The sequence below is a fragment of the Chrysemys picta genome, chromosome 3 (genome assembly GCF_011386835.1).
Source record: "Chrysemys picta bellii isolate R12L10 chromosome 3, ASM1138683v2, whole genome shotgun sequence".
Lineage (NCBI taxonomy): Eukaryota > Metazoa > Chordata > Testudines > Emydidae > Chrysemys > Chrysemys picta.
The window spans coordinates 70,447,571-70,461,276 of NC_088793.1; the positions used below are offsets into that span (position 1 = coordinate 70,447,571).

The following is a 13,706-nucleotide window of genomic DNA, read 5'->3' on the forward strand; positions in this document are numbered from 1 at the left end:
CTGCCTCTGGAGATTTCCATTACTTGCATCTGAAGAAGTGAGGTTCTTACCCACGAAAGCTTATGCTCCCAATACTTCTGTTAGTCTTAAAGGTGCCACAGGACCCTCTATTGCTTTTTTCAGAGAATGTCAGCTTTGTCATCTGCTTTCCAGTTGTAAAGAATAGTTTATTGATATTCAGATAACCATCAATGCATTGGCAGTCCTACGTGTCACCGTTCAGGGCAACTGCACCTGTATTTCCCCCTCATGGTACAGCAAGAAACTCACTCAAGGCTCCAGCTTCTCAGTCATCACCTCTCTTGGGTGGAGACCTCCTGACCAGGGTATTTCAAGGCTACACAGGTCCCTTCCTATATTCTGAATTCTGCAGCAAGTCAGAATGGCCTAAGCAGGCCTGCTTTGCTTTCTCCTCAGTGGCTAAAAACAGCATACTTGCCCACAGTTATAAGTTAACATGCAGCCCTTTCTAAGCAAGCATATTTATTCTTAAGGTGAAAGAATTACAGAAAAAACATTTAAAACAATACCAGAACCTACAAACATGCTAATAAATTTACCAGAGTTCACCCCAACTCCAACAATGGCTCTGGTAGAATTCTGTACTTCAAACAACACCAAGGGATTTGTCTATGGCCATAAGTTCATAACAGCTTTTGCTCAGAACAAGAACCCACCATCATAGATTGGCCTTTCCTTTTTACAGCTGGGGATTTTGATAGAGATTGTGAACAGGTAGCCAGACAATGGTTTTCTACTCAGGGCATAGCTTCAAAGGGTTGGGTCTGGAGGTGGGAATTTGCATTTACCTCCCCCCAGGTATTTCTTAGGAAACCCACTCTACTGTGCCTATCTCAAAAGTTCCTTCTTGTCTGGCACATTGTTTAAAATAGTCCTTTGAAGCTCATAACACTTCCCCAGGGTTTACACTGGCCATGTCTCCCTGCTGGAGAAGTTACATACAATCACACAATAATATATACATTTTGCATTTTTAATACAACGGACTCCACAGCTATTTAAATGCAATCCAGTAGGATCTCTCACAGATATTGCAGGAAATGGCCATATCTGTCACACTATGCAGTGGTGTAACTGGGCCCTGGTACAAGAATAGGTTAGAGGGGCCCTTTTCCAATTCTGAAATCTGTCCCCCTCCAGCTCCTCCACAGCCCCAGTACAGCTACCCTGTCCCCTGGCTCCTGCCTAGCTCCACTCCAGTTCCCGTCACAGCCCCAGTCCTGCCCCGCTGCCCCCCCAGCTCCTGCCCAATTCTCCCATAGCCCCAGTCTAGCTCTCTCATCCCCCAGCTCCCTCCTAGCTACTGTTTTCTCCTTTCCAGTTCTGATCCACCCCTCCCAGCTCTCCTTCAAACCTTCCTTCAGCCTCCAGTCCAGCCCTCAGCTCCCCAGCCTTAATCCAATCTCCCCTCCAGGCTCTTTTAGCTCCCCTTCTTCCTCCCATCCTGGTCTACCCCACTAGCCCCATTTCAGGCTCTCACAAACCTTCCCCCAGCTCCTCCCCTCGGTCCCCTTCTGCTCATCTCCAACCTTCCCCACCCCCATCCCCCCAGTCCTGATCCAGGTCTCCTGAATTCCGCTCCACCCCATTCCCCCACCTCAACAGCACCGATCCAGCCCCCAGCTCCACCCAGTTCTGTTCCAACTCCTCTCCCTGCAGCTTTGATCAAGCTACCCCAGCTGTCCCTCTCTCCTGCTCCATGCAAAATGGTTGATGCTTTTCCTTGCATTCTGTCTCTTGGGGGAGGGCTGTGTCTTCTGTCTCCAGGGACCCCACATGCCCCCATGCATCCCCCAGCACACTTCCCCCTTTTGCCCTAGCAGGCCCTGCTCTTCCCCAGAAGCCCCTCTGGTTGGATCTCAATAATCTCATGGGCCCTGGGCTGCTCCACTTGCACCATTGTAGTTACATCACTGGTGTTACTGATGAAGTATATCAGTATTCTGTGAAATGTTATCAATGTTATCACAGTCTAATGAGCTATCATTTATATCATCCACTAGGGGGCACAGGTAATACCTCTAGTCCTACTAAGTTTGTTTGAAAAGAAAATACATTGAAATGCTCCACCTTATAAATCCAAAGCTCTGGCCTTGCTAAGAACAACTCATTATTTTATTTCTTAATAGGCTAGTTTTGTGTTTTTGTACAAGAAGCATCAGGTAATTATAAACCCAACTTATATAAACACTGGTGGTGGAAAAATAAATGGGAACAATTTTATAGATTATAGTGAGAGAACAATCTATGAACCATAACAAGTTTAAAGACAGTCAACAATTAGATTACTGAGGATCTAACAGAGCCTGCTGTTGTAAACCCTTATGTTATTAATCTCTAGTCACATATTTCCATTGATGTCACTCTCATTTGTATTTGTTACTCTTTGAAAGCAAGTGTGCTCAGATTTCTTATTTAGCTTGTGGTGCTGTCTAAAATGTGACAGGTGCTTTCCATACACAGTTGAAGACACAGTTCTGGACCCAAAGAGTGAAGATTCTTACAAAGTCAAAATCTGGTGAATATACAAATAAAGTGATCAGGGTAATGCTAGGCTGTCAGCTTAACACTTACATGGTTGTTTATTGTGTTTAACTTTAAAAACAAATTCCCCTCCCCCCCCAACTCAGCCCTCTTGTCCTTCTCCCCTTCTAGTCCTGCTCAAAGTGCAAATCTCAATGCAACCTTACCTATGGAGTTGCTTAGTCACCTCCATAATAATGGACCAAATCCAAACACTACAAAATCTGGGAAAGTTCTGATTGAACCGAAGTCTGGATTTAAAACCACCTAATTTGGGAGTGTGTGGATCTGGGATTTTGTTTTGACACAGTACAGAGATCAGATCCAGAGAATTCAGAACCTGAGTTTGAATATGCGGTATAAATTCAGACTAATCGCTAAACAAAACATTTTACAGTGCTTTAAATTTTAATAGAATTAATATCCTTTGTTCAGTGTTTATAAAGTGCCCAGCATGTTGTCGGTGCTACTGGAAACAATAATAATAATACATTTTACTATTTAGTTTGCCATTTAAAAAGTGTAATACTATTTTTGTGTAGGGTGGTTATAACTAAACCTTGTAAATTGTGTGAATTTATGTGTGGTGAGATTGGAGTGTCTCAAATATTCTTAAACTCAGATTCTGTACTCCTTAGCCAGCCAAACCTCTCATTGACATGGGACTTTTTCTCAAGTATCTGTGCCAGATATTACTAAGTGGTACAGAAACACAACATGTTCTTTACATCCTATTCTTGCCTGCTCTGGCAAGTGGAGCAAGCATTTTTGACAGTAGGGGAGCTTTCAAATTTTCATCAGTTTTCAAATTTTGTTTTTTGCCAAAGGCATTGGAAAAAATATTAATAATCAGTTACACATGTATCTAGTACATTTTGGCATGTCTGAAAAATCCCAGTCAGACTCTAGCACTCACCACAATACAGACTGCATTACTGAGGGTAAATATTCATTTACCAATTGCTGCCAATGTAAGCATTGTAATTTTTAGTCTCTTTGGGTTTCTCGGGAATTTTGGTATTTCCTTTGTTAGCTTAACATCCATAGTTAGACTAGCTGGATAACCTGGAGTGACTGAATGCACGCCTGTATTCACATTCTAAATACTACTGTAATAATCGTTGTACAAAATATAGTTTGTGAGGTATCATTTGAAAACCAATAGCTCACTGGTCAATAATATCATGTTGAAACCTATGTAGAAACATTATGTGTAAAGTTACGAAATCCCGCTGTATAATGTTAAAGGCACATATTCAAACTGACATAGCCCTGATATGGTTGAACTGGTCAAGCAGGTCTGTCTTAAACAAATGGGTGTGTGTTTACCTCAATTTGCATATAAGCAGTAGACAGAATCCTCAGACAGTGAGAGGAGGAAGAAAGAAAACTAAGAAAATCTGCATTTGAACATACACAGGTGAAAAGAAACAGCATGAAGTCTCCTTCCGACAACAGATTCCATGTCTCCTTGCTCTCAGCTGGAAAGAACTTTATCTAGGGGTCACTCTCAGGAAAACGCATTTCAAAGGGTGACTGCACTATACAAGTGAGGGGCAAAACAACTCCAAGTTATCTCTCCCTATCCACTTCTCTTTTCCACCTAAGAAGATAAAATACACAGTCTATAGACTTTGGAAAGCAGATCCTAGCCTAAGAGTTTGGTCAGCAATGTACTGAAAACACGTAGTAAGAACTTCATCTTGAACCAAGTCTAGTTTGTTAAGTTTAAGAAGCATTTTGTCTTTATTTTTCTTGTAACAATTTCTGACTTTAATGGCTCATAGCTTGTGAGTACAAGTAATCTCTTTGTGGTTAAATAAACTTGTTTTTTCTTTAATCAGAGTTTAACCAGTGTTGTGAATTCTTTGGGTAACTCCATTTAAGGTGGCAAGCTGTTGAGTACTGATCCCCTTAGAGGAGCAATGTCCAGGAGAGGGCTGGACAATGCAAAACACATGTTTGGGGGGGGGGAATCTGGACCTCAGAGTGTGTTGGGTTCACCCCGCAAATAGCAGTGGTGCAAGTACAGTGGTACGGTCCGGTACCCCATACCAGTAAGCTATTTATAGCTGGTATGGCATCCTGGAAAGACAGACAGGGAGCCCACCCTTAGCCCCACCCCCAGCCCTTACACAGAGCTGCATCTCCTTTGTCTGTACAGCAGCCCCTCAGAGGACAGGGCTGGGGGGCTGGGGCTGGGGGCGGTACAGTCGCCAGAGGAGCTGCCGGTGTTCTGCTCCTTTCCCCACTGGGAACCGCAGCAGGGAAAGGAGCATAATGATGACAGCTCCTCTGGTGTGGCTGTACCGCCCCAAGCCCTGCTCTCCTGGGACCACAGCGGGGAAAGGAGCAGAACATGGGGCCACCGGGCAACCCCACATTCTTCTGCTCCTTTTGCCGCTGCGGTTCTGGAGAGCCTTGATCTCCCAGGAATCGAAGTGGGGAAAGGACCAGAACGTGGGGCTGTCCAGCGGCCCCATGCTGGCAGCTCCTCCAGCGTGGCTGTACCGCTCCCAGCCCTGCCCCCAGCCCTTCCACGCAGCTGTGTCTCCTGTGTCCTCCTGCCTGGGATCTGTATAGCAGAAGTCTCCAGCACAGTGGGAGGAGGACAGAGCCCCGCCCCGCAAGGTAACGTCGGATGGATGTGAATCATGGGAAGGGGACGGGGAGAGCGCAGGGGCCCAGGCTGGAGTGGTGTGGGGAGGAGTCACATGGTGGGGTCATGTGGGGGAGGTCATGTGTCCCCCCATTTGTGTCCCTCCCATGAGTGCAGTACTTGATTTCTACTTGCACCATTGTCAAATAATAAACAAGGCTGGTGAAAGCCAGAGTGTGGCTGGTGTGTTGCTGACACACTGCTGAGGCCAGAGTTGCTGGACCAGGGCTGTGGCCACACACAGATTCTCAGGATGTGACCTGCATGCTGGCAGGTTGATTGTGAAAAACCGAAGTAGGAAGCTACAAGAGCGAAGCATTGGGGCACCCAAGGTTGCATGGCAGGGGTAACAGAGCCCCTCACTGGTCTGGACTGCACCCCAGAATCATAGAATCATAGAATATCAGAGTTGGAAGGGACCTCAAGAGGTCATCTAGTCCAACCCCCTGCTCAAAGCAGGACCAATTCCCAGCTAAATCATCCCAGCCAGGGCTTTGTCAAGCCGGGCCTTAAAAACCTCCAAGGAAGGAGACTCCACCACCTCCCTAGGTAACGCATTCCAGTGTTTCACCACCCTCCTAGTGAAATAGTTTTTCCTGATATCCAACCTGGACTTCCCCCACCGCAACTTGAGACCATTGCTCCTTGTTCTGTCATCTGCCACCACTGAGAACAGCCGAGCTCCATCCTCTTTGGAACCCCCCTTCAGGTAGTTGAAGGCTGCTATCAAATCCCCCCTCATTCTTCTCTTCTGGAGACTAAACAATCCCAGTTCTCTCAGCCTCTCCTCATAAGTCATATGCTCCAGACCCCTAATCATTTTTGTTGCCCTCCGCTGGACTCTTTCCAATTTTTCCACATCCTTCTTGTAGTGTGGGGCCCAAAACTGGACACAGTATTCCAGATGAGGCCTCACCAATGTCGAATAAAGGGGAACGATCACGTTCCTCGATCTGCTGGCAATGCCCCTACTTATACAGCCCAAAATGCCGTTAGCCTTCTTGGCAACAAGAGCACACTGTTGACTCATATCCAGCTTCTCGTCCACTGTGACCCCTAGGTCCTTTTCAGCAGAACTGCTACCTAGCCATTCGGTCCCTAGTCTGTAGCAGTGCATGGGATTCTTCCGTCCTAAGTGCAGGACTCTGCACTTGTCCTTGTTGAACCTCATCAGGTTTTTTTCTGCCCAATCCTCTAATTTGTCTAGGTCCCTCTGTATCCGATCCCTACCCTCTAGTGTATCTACCACGCCTCCTAGTTTAGTGTCATCTGCAAACTTGCTGAGAGTGCAGTCCACACCATCCTCCAGATCATTAATAAAGATATTAAACAAAACCGGCCCCAGGACCGACCCTTGGGGCACTCCACTTGAAACCGGCTGCCAACTAGACATGGAGCCATTGATCACTACCCGTTGAGCCCGACGATCTAGCCAGCTTTCTATCCACCTTACAGTCCATTCATCCAGCCCATACTTCTTTAACTTGGTGGCAAGAATACTGTGGGAGACAGTATCAAAAGCTTTGCTAAAGTCAAGAAATAACACATCCACTGCTTTCCCCTCATCCACAGAGCCAGTTATCTCATCATAGAAGGCAATTAGGTTAGTCAGGCACGACTTCCCCTTCGTGAATCCATGCTGACTGTTCCTGATCACTTTCCTTTCCTCTAAATGTTTCATAATTGATTCCTTGAGGACCTGCTCCATAATTTTTCCAGGGACTGAGGTGAGGCTGACTGGCCTGTAGTTCCCCGGATCCTCCTTCTTCCCTTTTTTAAAGATGGGCACTACATTAGCCTTTTTCCAGTCATCTGGGACCTCCCCCGATCGCCATGAGTTTTCAAAAATAATGGCTAATGGCTAATGTCAAGCCTGTCATGGTTTAAATTTCATCTGTCATCATGCTACTTCATGGCAGTCTCATAGAACTAGTATTTGTCAGATTCTGCTTCTTTTTAATGTAATGTCCTTCAGAGAGAGATAATCTGCACTTGCATAGCTATACAGATGATACTCTCCTATTCACATTATTCTTACTTCAGAGTATCCTACGGTAATTTTATCTCTGACCAGTTCTTTATGGGTCATTTGGCAATATCTGTCGCATAACATCCTGAAGCTGAAGTCAGGAAAGACAGAAGTACTGATTATTGGCTCTGTCAGAGATTGCTGAACGCTACTCATTCGCTTGATTATGTCACTGATTCTATCTCCGTGTACAAAAAATAAAATAAAATAAATCAGGAGTTATATCTGCATCCCATATTCTTCAGAGTGATATTATTATGATATGGTTATGGCATAATTATGATGCATTTTGTACAAAATGGGTCATGTGAGGTGTCATTGGAAAAGTTATGATTTGCTGAATATTATTATCCTATTTGTACGCATGTATCAATTTTGTATCTAAAGTTAGGAATATTGACTATGTATCTGTATTTCAAATGTGCTTACTCTGGATGACACCCACAATTAGCCTTTCTGGTACAATAATGAAGAAGCCAGACAGTGCTGATGGCCCATTAGCAAAGACAATAGACTCTGGAAGAACATAAACTTCCTGTGAATGTGCCTGACAGCCCGAAAGTAGTGGTTGCTATGACTCAGCAAGGTATGCAAGGGCATGTGACCAGGCCACATGACTCTGGACTCCATCTTGGGATGTCCGTGTTTTTCCACAAACTGAGTTTGGGACTAAGAGTTCCCGCCATATGCTAAAGCTATGTAAGGCAGGGAGTGACATCATCTGTTGATCTTCACTCCCCACACAAGAGGACTCCTGGAATCACCTGAGGAACAAAGACTGAACTGGGAGAAGTGCTGGACCTAGGCTAAAGGGATTTCTAGCCCGTGTATGAAAAACCTGGGGATTCCAAGCTGCAAAACAAGTGTAATTTGTGCCTTAAGAATCTGCAACCTGCTTGTATCATCAGTGAGGGTGAGAGATTGTTAATTCAAATCCTCTCTTTCGAGTATGTTAAGCTTAGTTTGCGTTTACTAGGTAATCTGTAGTTAAAACTTTTATTTTATGTTTTAATCTAAACCAGTAAGTTTGGAGTGAAGTGCTTGGGAATCTTAGTTCAGGGGTCTGTTGCATTTCCTTTTCACATTGAGGGAGGGGTGAACTCTATGAGCTTACGCTATACAGTTTCCTGTGCAGCACAAGATCATATAATTTTGTGTTTATATTCCAGAGTGGGGGTGTGTGACTGGGGAGATGGTGGTTATCTTGGTTGTAGCCTCTCTATTGTTGGTTCATGCAGTGGCTAGTAGAGAGCCTTCATGTAACTGCAGCTAGGTGTGTCCCTGCCTATGTGAATGCTGGTGGAAGTGTAGGACCGGGAGCGGGTCTACAGTTTGTCACAGCATCACAGTGTGAGAGGGAGCCCAGGCTGGTGAGTCAGAGGGCTCAGCGGTACCCGAGTTCCAGTTGGCACTCCAGGGGGAACCCTCACAATACTATCCTCAGATTTACTGATGGTCAGGTATCTTAGGTCCATTACTCAGACTTCTGTTTCATGTATGAAACTTTGTCAGGCTGTGACCATTGCTGGGAAAAAGAGATTTTGAACTACTAATCTTTGTCTTTTCAAGGCTAGATTATCATAATTATTTTCAGGAGTTTTTATTCATGTTCTATTCTATTCTGATGTGATTATTATTAATATCTAAGTAAGTGTCATATTTGAGTTGCTCCAGCTATAATCTTGAGTTAGTGGGAGCCCGGCCCTTTTGTAGCTATATACCCTGGTTACAGAGTTCACGGCCTAGTGATCAGATGCCTGGCCAGCGGGTGGCTGAAGGACTGGATAGAACAACATGAATGACATGTTGTGATCGGCGCTCTCTCTGTGAGGGCTGATGGACCAATCGATCAAGGTGACATTATATAATGCCCTGAGATTCTCTTGTTTCCTTAGTTTACCCCTGAGTTGGCTTGCTGTCCTGGGAATATTCTTCAGAGACCAAGGCTTGGTTTTTTTTCTTCTTGGTGAGCTATCAAAGGAACTGCTCTTTGTTTTAGGACAGGATTAAGCACACTAGGAAATGGGGCACTGCTGGAGGGACATCAATATTTAAATCTGCCTTATTGGCTCACAGTCCAGGTGGCACTGCAATGGGAAGTTGATAAAGTACAGGTAGGAACTGAAGAGAAACAGTCAAACAAAAAAGGGTCCAATTCAATTGCATCACATGAAGACAGACAAGTAAATATTATAATTTTTTTTGGGGGGGGGGGTCAACAAACATATGGACAAGGGTGTCCCATGGATTTAGTATACTTGGACTTTCAGAAAGCTTTTGACAAGGTCCCTCAAGAAAGGCTCTTAAGCAAAGCAAGCTATCATGGGATAAGAGGGAAGGTCCTCTCATGGATCAGTAACTGGTTAAAAGATAGGAAACAATGGATAGGAATAAATGGTCAGTTTTCACAGTGGAGAGAGTAAAAGCAATGTCCTCCAAGGATCTGTACTGGGGCCAGTGCTGTTCAACATATTTATGAATGATCTGGAAAAGGGGGCAAACAGTCAGGTGGCAAAGTTTGCAGATGAGACAAAATTGTGCAAGATAGTTAAGTTCAAAGCTGACTGTGAAGAATTACTAAGGGATCTCACAAAACTGGGTGACTGGGCAAGAAAATGGCAGGTGAAATTCAATGTTGATAAATGCAGAGTAATGCACATTGGAAAACATAATCCCAACTATACATACAAAATGATGGGGTCTAAATTAGCAATTACCACTCAAGAAAGAGATTTTGAAGTCATTGTGGATTGTTCTCTGAAAACATCTGCTCAGTGTGCAGTGGCAGTCAAGAAAGCTAACAGAATGCTAAGAGCCATTAAGAAAAGGCTAGATAATAAGACACAAAATATTGTAATGATATTATTATGCAGGTTTGCTCACCCAATCTCAGAAAAAATATATATTAGAATTGGAAAAAGTACAGAGAAGGGCAACAAAAATGATTAAGGATATGGAACAGCTTCTACATGAGGAGAGATTAAAAAGATTGGGACAGTTTAGTCTGGAAAAGAAGTGACTAAGGGGTGTATGATACAAGACTATACGATTGTGAATGGTGTGGGGAAAAAAGTGTTCTTTACACCTTCATGTAACACAAAAAACAGGTGTCACCCAATGAAACTAATAGGCAGCGGGTTTAAAACAAACATAAGGAAGTACTACTTCACACAGTGCACAGTCTGCCTGTGGAACTCATTGCCAGGGGATGCTGTAAAGGCCAAACGTATAACTGTGCAAAAAAAAAAAAAAAACCCGAATTAGATAAGCTCATGGAGGGTAGGATGGTCAGGGACGCAACCCTATGGTCTGGGTGTCCCTAAACCTCTGACTGCCAGAAGCTGGGACTGGATGACAGGAGACAGATCACTTGAGAAACTGGCCTGTTTTGTTCATTCCCTTTGAAGATCTGGCACCAGCCACTGTCAGAAGACCGGGTACTGGGCTATACTGACCATTGGTCTGACCCATTAGGGCTGTTCTTAAACTAACACAATCAACTAACATTGTTAATGCAACTTTACCTGAGGCTATAAAGTACCTTCCCATCTGGCTGGACCCGTAGCATGACGTTGTCAGTGGTGGTGTCATGGATAAAGGAGCGCTTGGAATGTACAAAGAACATGTCAGGAACCCAAATTTTTTTCACTAGCCTGCCATCAAATGTCATGCTTTGGTTGTTGGTGCTTGGGAAGGACAGTCTTTCATCTTTCCAGTAGTGTCTCAGATAAAGGGTCATGGTGAAGTCCTGAAAGTAACCAACGAAAGAAATAGGTTTCACATTACGATTTATTCTTTGTGAGGAACATTTCACTGCATTTAGCACCAACAGTATATAAATTTATACAACCTAATTTAAATGGGAATAATTATAGAATCATAGAAATGTAGGGCTGGAAGGGACCTTGAGAGGTTATCTAGGCCAGCCCCAGCACTGAGATTATCTCTGACAGGTGTTTGTCTAACCTATTCTTAAAAGCCTCCAATGATGGGGAGTGCACAACCTCCCTTGGAAGCCTATTCCAATACTTAACTAACCTAATAGTTTGACAAGTTTTTTCCAACATCTAACCTAAATCTCCCTTGCTGCAGATTAAGCCCATTACATCTTATTCTACCATCAGTGGACACAAACAGTTGATCACCCTCCTCTTTAACAACACTCCTTAATATATTTGAAGAGTGTGATCAGGTTTCTCCCTCGGTCTTCTTTTCTCATGACTATTCCCCAATTTGTCTACATCTTTCTTAAAATGTGGTGCCTAGATCTGGACACAGTACTCCAGCTGTGTTTATTTTCAGGAATTCCATTCTCCTTTATGAACTACAAGTTCAGCACCCAATCCTGCCCCACTGAAGTCACTTGCTCTCCTTTAACTCCTGAAGACTGATTAACTGTGGTCCAAAGACCCTCCAAATGGAAAATCCATTTATAAAATATATACTCTTGTACTTATACAGTGCTTCTCAGTATGTAGGGTAGCCCTCTAGAGGGTAGACACACTAATCCACTGATGGAAGGTGAAGGCAATGGGGTGGAGAAAGCTACATGACTCTAGATCCTCCCTCTCCCCACCTCACATTCCTGTGGCTAATAAGAAAAAGAAGCAGGTGGCTCCTAGAAACCATCCACCTTCCATTCTTGCTCTTGCAATGGCTTTTCATGCAGCCAGCCAGTGGAGTAGCTCCCATGCACAGGACTGCAGTCTGAGCCATCAGACTGTGCTGAGAATAAACTGGGAGAGGGCAGTGAAATGTGGGAGCCTTTTCTAAATTTCGTCAAGAGACGGGGCAAATCTAAAAACAAAAGACTGTGCAAAGAGAATGTGCAGTCTGATGCAGAGCCCTGTGCAGGCAGGCTGCAGATGGGATCCTATGCATGAGGAAGATTGTCATTGTCTTTCTGAAATATGTAAAGCAGAAACCCTCCAAAACATGATTTAGCTGCAAGACGAGAGAACTTTCACGTGTGTAAAACATTGTAGAGTCCACAATTTTAAGGCCTCCAATTATTTTGTTGGACATATTTCCTCGCTTTCATTTTAAGATTAAAAAAAATATACAGGAGGTCAGACCCTGAGCTAGTGTAAGTTGCCAACACTGATTTGCTCCAGATGAGGATCTGGCCAAAATTGTGGAATTTGTTGGTCTTATTTTTTATTGTTACATTTCTACTTCTCTAGACTTAAAAGACTCCAACCTAGTGTGGGAAGTGTTTCTATTAGGGCTGTCAAGCGATTGAAAAACAATTAATCGTGATAAACTGAGCAGTTAAACAGTAATAGAATACCATTTACTTAAATATTTTGGATGTTTTCTACATTTTCAAATATATTGATTTCAATTACAACACAGAATACAAAGTGTACAGTGCTCACTTTATATTTATTTTTTATTACAAATATTTGTGCTGTAAAAAACAAAGGAAATAGTGTTTTTCAATCCACCTCATACAAGTACTGTAGTGCAATCTCTTTATCATGAAAGTTGAACTTACAAATATAGAATTATGTACAAAAATAACTGCATTCAAAAATAAAACAATGTAAAACAGCCATCATTCCAGAGGACATGCGTCCATGCTGATGACAGGTTCTGCTCGATAACAATCCAAAGCAGTGCAGACCGACGCATGTTCACTTTCATCATCTGAGTCAGATGTCCCCAGCAGAAGGTTGATTTTCATTTTTGGTGGTTTGGGTTCTGTAGTTTCCACATCAGAGTGTTGCTCTTTTAAGACTTCTGAAAGCATGCTCCACACCTTGTCCCTCTCTGATTTTGGAAGGCACTTCAGATTCTTAAACCTTGGGTCGAGTGCTGTAGCTATCTTTAGAAATCTCACACTGGTATCTTCTTTGCGTTTTGTCAAATTTGCAGTGAAAGTGTTCTTAAAACGAACAACATGTGCTGGGTCATCATCCGAGACTGCTATAACATGAAACATATGGCAGAATGCAGGTAAAACAGAGCAGGAGACATACTATGCACCCCCAAGGACTTCAGTCAAAATTTAATTAACGCATTTTTTTAACAAGCGTTATCAGCATGGAAGCATGTCCTCTGGAATGATGGCCGAAGCATGAAAGGGCATACAAATGTTTAGCATATCTGGCACGTAAATACCTTGCAATGCTGGCTACAAAAGTGCCATTCAAACACCTGTTCTCACTTTCAGGTGACGTAAATAAGAAGCCGGCAGCATTATCTCCTGTAAATGTAACAAACTTGTTTGTCTTAGGGACTGGCTGAATAAGAAGTTGGACTGAGTGGATTTGTAGGCTCTAAAGTTTTACATTATTTTATTTTTGAGTGCAGTTATGTAATAAAAAAATAATCTACATTTGTAAGTTGCACTTTCATGATAAAGTGATTGCACTACAGTACTTGTATGAGGTGAATTGAAAAATATTATTTCTTTTATCATTTTTACAGTGCAAATATTTGTAATAAAAATAATAATATAAAGTGAGCACT

At 43.2% G+C, this 13,706-nt stretch overlaps 1 protein-coding gene across 3 annotated transcripts in view; it reads right to left on the reverse strand.

Annotated features, from left to right (window-relative positions):
- Window positions 1-13,706, reverse strand: part of GABRR1 (gamma-aminobutyric acid type A receptor subunit rho1) — an 87,824-nt gene that overhangs the window by 15,819 nt on the left and 58,299 nt on the right. For all 3 annotated transcript variants that reach the window (XM_065588199.1, XM_065588200.1, XM_065588201.1), the window contains exon 5: window positions 10,757-10,980. In XM_065588199.1, coding sequence (XP_065444271.1) covers window positions 10,757-10,980 — 224 coding nt within the window. The remainder of the gene's footprint in view (window positions 1-10,756; window positions 10,981-13,706) is intronic.